The following is a 9,955-nucleotide window of genomic DNA, read 5'->3' on the forward strand; positions in this document are numbered from 1 at the left end:
ATTATCTAAATTGGGAAACCTGTGCTTAAGTATATTCTTTGTATATTAGATAAAGAGCTTAACAAATATACTTTGAATACACCTTAAGTACATTTTATGTATACAGTATTTCTGACAATTAGAAATATACTAAAAAGGTATTTGAATTAGAATTCCTGTGTTTTCTTTACAAAACTTTTTTTTTACAATGTTTCAAGTATAGTTTTTCAATACACTTCTGCTTATTAATCACATTAGCTATATAAAGGTTTCCTTGATTGACCATGGCAGTTTCTCAGCTTTTAAAGAAAATATATATTTAACTTTAATTTAACTAGGAAAGTAGGTTGAGAACAAATTCTTATTTACAATGACGGTCTACCACGGCCAAACCCGGACGACACTGGGCCCATTGTGCGCCGCCCTATGGGACTCCCAATTACGTCCGGATGTGATACAGCCTGGAATTAAACCAGGGTCTGTAGTGACGCCTCTTGCACTGAGATGCAGTGCCCAAGACCACTGCTCCACTCAGGAGCCCTAATAAAGCAGTTGAACAGGAATTCAGAAAGTATTTCAAGACGAATTATTGGCACTTGCAAAAGTATTCATACACCTTGGATTTATTCACATTTTGTTTTTACAAAGTGGGATTCAAATGGATTTAATTGTCAACAATCTACACAAAGTACTCCAATGTTAAAGTGGAAGATTTATCTTCTTTTTTTTGAAAGATTGATTGAAATTAAATTACTAAAATATAGTCGTTGTGTAAGTATTCAGCTCCCTGAGTTTATACTATGTAATGACACTGTTGGCAGCGATTATAGCAGTGAGTCTTCTTGCTTAAGTCTCTAAGAACTTTACACACCTGGATTGTGCAATATTAGCCCTTTATTATTTTCAGAATCCTTCAAGCTTTGTCATGATGTTGGTGCTCATGGCTAAACAGCCATTTTCAAATCTTGCCATAGATTTTCAAGCAGATTTAAGTCAAAACTGTAACTTGGCTACTAAGGAACATTCATTGTCTTCTTGGTAAGCAACTCCAGTGTAGATTTGGCCTTGTATTGTAGGTTAATGTTCTGCTGAAAGGTGAATTCCTCTCCCAGTGTCTGTTGTAAAGCAGGCTGAAGCAGGTTTTCCTCTATGATTTTAGCTGTGCTTAGCTCCATCCCGTTTCTTTTTATCCGGGAAAAACGTCCCCGTATTTGCCGATATCAAGCATACCCATACCATGATGCAGTCACCACCGTGCTTGACAAAAGGAGTCAGTTACTCAGTGATGTTTGTGTTGCCCCAAATATAACTCTTTACGTTTCGTTTTTTTGCAGTATTACTTTAGTGCCTGCATACAATGTATTTTTGGGAATATTCTGTATATTTGTATTCATATTTTCACTCTGTCATTTAAACAATTATTGTGTCACGACAATATCAATTTTTCCCATCACAGCCATTAAACTCAGTAAGTATTTTACAAATCACCAATGGCCTCATGGTAACATTACTGAAGAGTTTCATTCCTGTCCTGCAGCTCAGTTCAGAAGGATGACTGTATGTTTAATGTATCTGGGTGGTTTAATACATATTCCACAGCATAATTAATATCTTGACCATGCTTAAAGAGATATTCAATGTCTGGTTTGATATTGTTACCGATCTAGCAATCACTGCCCTTTTATGAGGCTCTTGAATGGCTCCCTGGTCTTTGCAGTTGAATCTGTGCTTGAAATTCAATACTTGACTGAGGGACCTTACATATGTCGTATGAGGAAAGGTTAGTCATTAAAAAAATCATATCAACCCCTCCATGTAACATGTTCTGTGATTTGTTAAGCCTGAACTAATTTATGCTTGCCTAAACAAAAAGGCTGAATGACTATTTTAGTTATCAAATTTGTATTCACCTTATTATTTATTTATCTTCCACTTTGACATTAGAGTATTTTGATAACACACATGACAATTAAAGTTTTAGGGAAGTTATAGGTCCCGGATTGAACATAATTATACACTCGCAAAGCCAACTAAAAACGAGGGCTGAGGGCCTTACGTTGAAAACTTCCCTTGCTTGGCTAATCATTTGGACCACTCGCCAAGATGGCGATGGGGATTCCCCCAAGGGCATAAGGCGAGGGTAAGTGGACGAGGGTGTGTCTTTTAAGTCAAACCAAGTGTATTTTGAATTAATATACTAAAATTACAATTCAAGTGTTTCAAATTGAAGTACAGTTTTAATGAGTGTGTTTAAGTTTAAAGATAGTGAACATATAGTATACTAAAAGACTGAAAAACAATTAATTTAAACTATATTTTTAATAAGTGTATTGAAGGTTGACAATAGTATATTTATAGTATACTAAACGCTTAAAAACAATTAATTTAAAGTACACTTTTAATAAAGGTGTAATGATAAGTGTAATGATGTTAATTTTATAGTATACTTAGGATATACAAGAGAAAAATCTCGTATTTGATGTATATTATTATAATTTTTTGTATATTTAAGTATACTTGTAATATATTAAAATATTACACATTTTTCGCACGGGATGTTAATCAGCAAATGTTAAGATCTTGGATTTAATTCAAGATGCTAGATTGTGTCAATCCAAAAGATTTCCTGGGTAAAAAATATAGCATTTTACAGTCTGAAAAATGTCAATCTGAGACGTTATCAATATGCTGTATTTATGTAAATTATCAACAGAAGACTATATGTTCCTTCAATAGAATAGCCTATAGAGTTATTGAAACAGATAACAGTATAATTCATTGTTTTGCTTGTAGCATCTCTTATTCTCTTTAGCTATTTAAAAAGGATCCTTACAGTTTACATTCTAATATTTTAGTCAAAGTTAACCATGTCTGAGTTTATGTGCAGGAGGGTATGCATTGCTGAAGTCTATGTAGCCTACACATGAGACATGACCACAAACACCACAAACATGTAACCTTTTTGCATCAATTTCCAGACCTTAAATATACTGCGGAATACCTTACCTCTATATCAGTGTGCCAGTTCCACCTTGTGTTGCCTTCTCAGGGTTCTTATTAAAGTCATGTGTCTTGTTCCTGATTAAGGATTCGTTCACATAAATAAATTGTTAAAAAGACATATTGATCAGTTCCAGGATGTTGTAAGGGACATGAGAAGGGACGGTGTGTATCAAGCCTGCAGATAGTTATTCTGATACCGAATTGACTGTTGTACAACAGAGGCATCTGGTGGTGACACTGACTATCTGATAGTGACCTGTTACTGAGGCCTTTTGGATCTATTTCCATCACCTCAGTTTCCCATTTAAAATCATAAGAAAATGTTGCGCTTTGGGGGTTGTAAAACCATTAACACAGAGTCCATGAATGAATCTTCATGATCGTTTAATGTGATTGAGGAAAATAATAATGGTTACATAATGCTGTCACGTGAAAACATTTAATTTTGATAGAGAAAATTACGAGCAGCATTCCTTGCATTTCATCAAACATCAAATAATGCCCTGAATCAACTTAAAGTTAAATGTGTTGAGGTATTACTGTTCTGTATAACCACATTACTGTGTAGTTTATTAGCAGAAATTTAAGTGTCAAAATGTTCACTGTTACAGTAACTGATGGAAATATTGCCTTCTCAAAATGTAGAAGATATTCCTATTCAACTTGCATGCAAATCAAATACGGGTTTTTTGGGAGGTCAAATTGGTATGAAGACATTGAAATCAATGAAAGGGAACAAAATAAATGGCTCTGCTTCCAACTATCATTAGTTACTATAGGTTAGACACCTTATGTTACCCCCAGAATAAGAATAATGTTTTAAGGTTTTAACTGTACCTTAGACCTACAGTGATAATTAAGATATTATTAGTGACAGTTAGTATTTTTCAAATGAACTGACTTCACCAGAAGTACAGTAGATAGATCAACCAGGTGTATATGTTTTTTTCTTCTTCTCATAGACAAGGAAACAACAGAGGAATCATTCAAAGTTATCTTTCAGTGGAACATTTTGAAGAGGCCTGGTGGTTTCATGTTATTTTGGAGGTGCACAGGCAGAGGGCGGGACACCAGGCGTACACCAAAGAGTTGCTGCACCCGGCCTGCTTTTTCATGGCGGCACAGTTGGCATACTTGTTTACGTAAGGACAGGGATTGGCTGAAATGACACACGAGAAGAAACATTGGCAGTCAATTCATTGTATATTGACAGTTTACATTTGGTGATTATTGTACATTGAACCCGTGTGTGAACATGTTTTTAAAAGTCATCACTAAAATTGCTGAGTCATATTGGTAAGATTTTAGACGGCAGGCATGTGTTTTCACCCTGTCTGGTACTTACTGCAAAGCTTATTTTCGCAGGAGTTGGGGCAGTCAGCACATGTAGCTCCTTCCTTGTATGGAGCCACTCCTTTGTAGTTTCCCCTGTTAACCAAAGTATTGAAATGATCGCTGGATGATGCCTGCCTTCCACTACCAGTTACAGTAAATAGGGTGAAATTGTACACAGGTGTTAGGTGCATTTTGGGTGTGATTGGTGCAACATACGCTCTGTAGTATTGGCATCCATAGAAGTAGACTGAGCCAGGACACAAGGCCACACCACAGCCAACCTTGTACGAACTGTTCCAAACCACCTATATGAAAGGAAACGCAGTTTAGTGTTATCAGAGTTTCATTGGCAAATAACCATAATGACACTTGTCGGTAACTACACACCTCTCTGACTACCATACAGCATAGCAAATCAAATCACATTTCCTTGGTCGCATGAACATATTTAGCAGATGTTATTGCAGGTGTAGCATAATGGTCCATAGCAATATACAGTACCGGTATACAAAATGTAAAGAACGAAGACCTGCTCTTTTCATGACATAGACTGACCAGGTGAATCCAGGTGAAAGCTATGATCCCTTATTCATGTCACTTGTTAAATCCGCTTCAATCAGCGTAGATGACCGGTTAAAGAAAGATTTTTAAGCCCTGAGACAATTGAGACATGGATTGTGTATGTGTGCCATTCAGAGGGTGAATGGGAAAGTGTCTTTGAATGGGCTATGGTAGTAGGTGCCAGATGCACCAGTTTGCGGGGGCGGGGGGCAACTCAATATTAGGAATGTTTGGTATACTCAGTGTATGTACAATACAATGACTGAAATTGCTACTCAAAGAAATGTCAATGAGTTAGTAATCTATTTTGTAAGTATACTCCTTTGGTGTCAACAAGTATATGCAATTAAATATCCCTGAAAATGTATGTGACAGAATATGAACTGTAGTTTTGGTGTGTGTTTCTTATCTGACCCTAATTAGTGGTGGACATGTAAAATGTATAAAAATACAACATAGTCCATTGCGGGTCCTTTTGTACCTAAAGGTCCAGTGTTAAGACTGCATAGTGTTGTTGCTGTGCACTCTGTTTTGGGTGTGGTCGAATCTGTTCAGAAGGTATGTTTATTTCTCTATCGGTGTGCTTAGGGTCGTTGTCCTGTTGGAAGGTGAACCTTTGCTCCAGTCTGAGGTCCTGAGCGCTCTGGAGCAGGCTTTCATCAAGGATCCCATTGTACTTTGCTCCGTTCATCTTTCCTCGATCCTGACTAGTCTCCCAGTCCCTGCCGCTGAAAAACATCATCACAGCATGATGCTGACACCACCATGCTTCACCGTATGGATGGTGCCAGTTTTCTTCCAGATGTGACGCTAGGCATTCAGGCCAAATAGTTCAATCTTGGTTTCATCAGACCAGAGAATCTTGTTTCTCATGGTCTGAGAGTCCTTTAGGTGCCTTTTGGCAAACTCATAGCGGGCTTTCATGTGTCTTTTTATTGAGGAGTGGCCTCTGTCTGGCCACTCTACCATAAAGGCCTTATTGGTGGAGTGCTGCAGAGATAGTTGTCCTTCTGGAAGGTTCTCCCATCTCCACAGAGGAACTCTGGAGCTCTGTCAGAGTGACCATCAGGTTCTTGGTCACCTCTCTGACCATGGCCCTTCTCCCCTGATTGCTCAGTTTGGCCGGGTGGAGAGATCTAGGAGGAGTCTTGGTGGTTCCGAACTTCTTCCATTTAAGAATGATGGAGGCCACTGTGTTCTTGGGGACCTGCAGACATTTTTTGGTACCCTACCCCAGATCTGTGCCTTGACACAATCCTGTCTCGGGGTTCTCAGATAATTCCTTCGACCTGATGGCTTGCTTTTTGCTCTGACATGCACTGTCAACTGTGGGACCTTATATAGACAGGTGTGTGCCTTTCCAAGTCATGTCCAATCAATTGAATTTACCACAGGTGGACTCCAATCAAGTTGTAGAAACATCTCAAGGATGATCAATGAAAATTGAGCTCAGGTGCATCCTGTTTTCAAGTCTCATAGCAAAGGGTCTGAATACTTATTCAAATAAGGTATTTCTGTTTTTTGTTTTTAATAAATGTGCAAAATAAAAATAAATAATACTGTTTTCGCTTAGTCATGATGGGGTATTGTGTGTGGAGGAAGTTGTTTTATTTAATCCATTTTAGAATAAGGATAACAACATGTGAAAAATGTCAAGGGGTCTGAATACTTTCTGAAGGCACTTCATGTCATAATGTATCTGCACATAAGATGAATGTTACCTGTGTGTAGTGGCCGATGGGTTTACCATTGATAGATCCATTGGGATAGGAGTAATCTCTGACCTCACTGTGCCAGGCTGTAACGATTTGAGTCCAATTCCTCGAAGTGGAGGACATGAACAGGTTCTCACCCATTTCGTAGTCTGTTCAGAAGTAAAGCATGCATGGAAAAGTTTGCTACATACTGTCGGTGGGTAACAATGAAATCAAACTGGAACAGTTGACGAAAATGTATTTGAATGCAGGATATAAGATGTCAACAAATATAAGCTACCAGGTAAGCTACCATAGTCACTGGTGATAAGAAATCATGACATTCCAAATATATTTGAGCTCAAGATTGAGCTCCAATTGATACCATTGCAGCGAAAGTCTTGAGTTGCATGAATCAATCAAATATATTTGTCTTAGTTTGCTCTACAGCAGGGGATGAACAGGAGATGTCAAGGAGAGACAAAGGGGAAAATGTACCGCCAAGCATGCGACTGCTGGGTGGGCCATGAGTCATGGAGCAGGTGTCAACCCAAGCCTGAGCACTGGCCGCTGCCTCCTCGCTCCAGTTCTGCAGATCAGATACAAAAACCTCTAGAATAATGCCATCCACAAGACTGACATCCACATACTAGTGTCCAAGGAGTATACCATAGGGCTGCTCTATGAATTACATATCAGGGATTATACTCTTTCCGATGGATTTTGGGGGATACTATGTTGGAAACATTGATTCTGAGGTTGTTACTGATGGAAAGTATATGAATCATGAAAGCGTACCATCTTGAGCATGTCTCTAGCAGTTGGCGTAACCGCTCTCCGGAAGGCGTTGTGCTGGTTAAGGATCTCAGCCTGAACTACTGTGCTGTCTGGGCACATTTCTACACACACACACACACACACACACACACACACACACACACATATTATATTGTGGGATTATATGCACATTACTTACCCCACAGGTAAATTCTTCACTAAACCATAATACAAAGCAACTATTTACTCCTAATGTATTTTCCAACATCTTGATTATGAGTCCCAAATCAATCCACTTTCTTTTGAAAAACAGCACGTGATGAATTAAACATTGTGTGTAATGACTAAATCCAGTTGAAATAGTTTAGAATCATGTTGGTAGAGGATAGTGAAAGTGCACACCGTTTGCAAAGTCTTCACGTTTTGCTGCATGAAATTGAAAGGGATTAATTGCAGGGGGGGGGGTTCTCCTACAGTACAGATCTACTCAACCTACTCCACCTTTCTGAAGTAAAATGAAGTTATAGAAAATGTAAACACACTACAACAAAAAAAACAAAGATGTTTTGTTTTTGCGTATGTCTTCACACCCCAGAGTTAATATTTGGTGGAGCAGCCATTACAGATGTAAATCATTTAGAATAACATTCTACCGACTGTGCACAACTCTTAGGGCAGCATATGCCAATTATTTTTTGTCAGAATTGCTCAAGCGCAGTAAATTTGGTTGGGTATCATTGATGGAAAGCATATTTAAACCTCTTTTCAAGTAAATTTATGTCAGGACTGAGTCCAGACCACTCGGCGACACAACACCTTTTGGAAATCCATTCGGGTGTGTCTTTGACATAAGGTTAGGTATAATTGTCTCACTGAAAAATACAACTCTATCCCAGGGTTTTCAGAAGACTGAGGAGGGGATTTTTTGGTCAATATTTACCTGGGCTTTGCGGCTTTCATATTTATTTTGAAATTGACAAACTCCCCAGTCCCTACCGATGACAAGCTTTACCAAAACATGAATCTGCCACCATAATACTAACCCTGAGGTAGTTTTTTTTCTACAGTAAAATTATAACTTTTTTAATGCCAAAGACACACCTGAATGGCTTTCCAAGAGGTGTTTACTTGTTCCTGAATGGTCCAGTCTCAATCCTGAATTAAATCTCCTTAAAAAAGGTTTGAATATTGCTGTCCATCATTGATTCCCAGCCAAAATTACTGAGCTTTAGCAATTTTGACAAAACAATGAATACATGTTGCCCTAAGAGTTGTGCGAAGTTGGTCGAATCTTATTCAAAATGATTCAATGCTTTTAAGGGCTGCCAAAGGTGCTTCAACCAAGTGTGAACTCTGGGATGTCAAGACATATGCAATCAAGACATTTTCATTTCATTTAGAATTGATTTGGAGAATGTTCTACAACTGTCTTTCACTTTTAAAATCTGGAGTCGGTCGTGTAGCTCTGTTGTGGAACATATGAAAATGAATCGCTTTTTAAATGTTACGGCAGCAAGGGGTGTGTAGACTTTCACTGGACACTGTGTTAGAATGTCCGCAAGGCATTGTACTTACGTGACTGTGGGCACAGCAGTAGGAGATGGCCCAAGGGAAAGAATTAAAAGCTTTTAGAGTCAGATCTTTCATAAATACTTTAACATGTAATTGGCCTCACATCTAATGTACTGTTCCATATTACATATGTGGTTTTCTTTTCAGTAATTAGTAGGAGTACTTACCACATTGCACGCAGAGTACACGTCATGCAGTGTCAGGATGCAAACCAATAACGCAAACATTGTGTCTGAAATCCGGGAGAGAGACAGTGCACCTATCTAGAATAAGAATCCACATGATCAGAATGGAGTACCTTGCCTTAATTGACCTGTTGTCAGAACCTTTGCACAACTGTATGAAAGTATCTATTGCATTTTTGTTACTGTATTTTAACACCAACTTTTGTCTTTTCTCACTAACATATTCACATTGATAGCCATAAGCGAAAAATGTACTAAACAATGAAAATAGGCAATCCTTTGAGAATCAAGAGACTAGCCTTTGCACATCACGGAGACTGATGGATTAATATTATAACTTGCATGTTCTCGAATAGTTAATGCTGCAAAGATCTGTAATTCTTGCAGAGCGAAGAGGCTTACCTGCTCATGGGTCTTCAAGAGGTTGAGTGGCGCTTGATGCTGTTCTTTTTCCTTTTATAGGGCCAACGCCAGGCTACATTCGTGACTGTGGTAGGCTCACCTTTTTTTTCACTACTAATGATGCAGAGGCTGTCAATATTACACAATAGATGCAGAACAACAATGCATCCAGAAACCAGCATTGAGAAACTGACAGGTAAATCTGAATTTGTAAGCGCATGGGGTGTAGTTTCTCCACTCTGCAGCCATCCACAAAGAAAGGAGAAGCGCTCTGTAAATACTAGTGTAAATAAAAGAACAATTATGGATGGCGTTGACTGCATATGAGTGGATGCATTTCTTTGTTTGGAATGATACACCAATTAGGGAGCTCACAATGGCAAATAGTCTTCCTAGAGTTTGTTCTAGGTGCACTTTTGTCAGTCAGATTAATTAGCCTTTGAAGAC

At 38.4% G+C, this 9,955-nt stretch overlaps 1 protein-coding gene across 1 annotated transcript; it reads right to left on the minus strand.

The window, feature by feature from the left end:
• Positions 1–3,349: 3,349 nt before the first annotated feature.
• Positions 3,350–9,612, minus strand: LOC112223003 (cysteine-rich venom protein TEL1). The gene is made up of 9 exons (XM_024385901.2): positions 9,509–9,612; positions 9,089–9,184; positions 8,925–8,928; positions 7,371–7,471; positions 7,071–7,161; positions 6,600–6,742; positions 4,534–4,622; positions 4,328–4,410; positions 3,350–4,141 (listed from the first exon to the last, which is right to left on the minus strand). Exons 2-9 carry the CDS (start codon positions 9,146–9,148, stop codon positions 4,014–4,016), a joined length of 699 nt encoding a protein of 232 aa, XP_024241669.1. The 5' UTR covers positions 9,149–9,184; positions 9,509–9,612; the 3' UTR covers positions 3,350–4,013.
• Positions 9,613–9,955: the final 343 nt, after the last annotated feature.

Source organism: Oncorhynchus tshawytscha, linkage group LG23 (genome assembly GCF_018296145.1).
Source record: "Oncorhynchus tshawytscha isolate Ot180627B linkage group LG23, Otsh_v2.0, whole genome shotgun sequence".
NCBI lineage: Eukaryota > Metazoa > Chordata > Actinopteri > Salmoniformes > Salmonidae > Oncorhynchus > Oncorhynchus tshawytscha.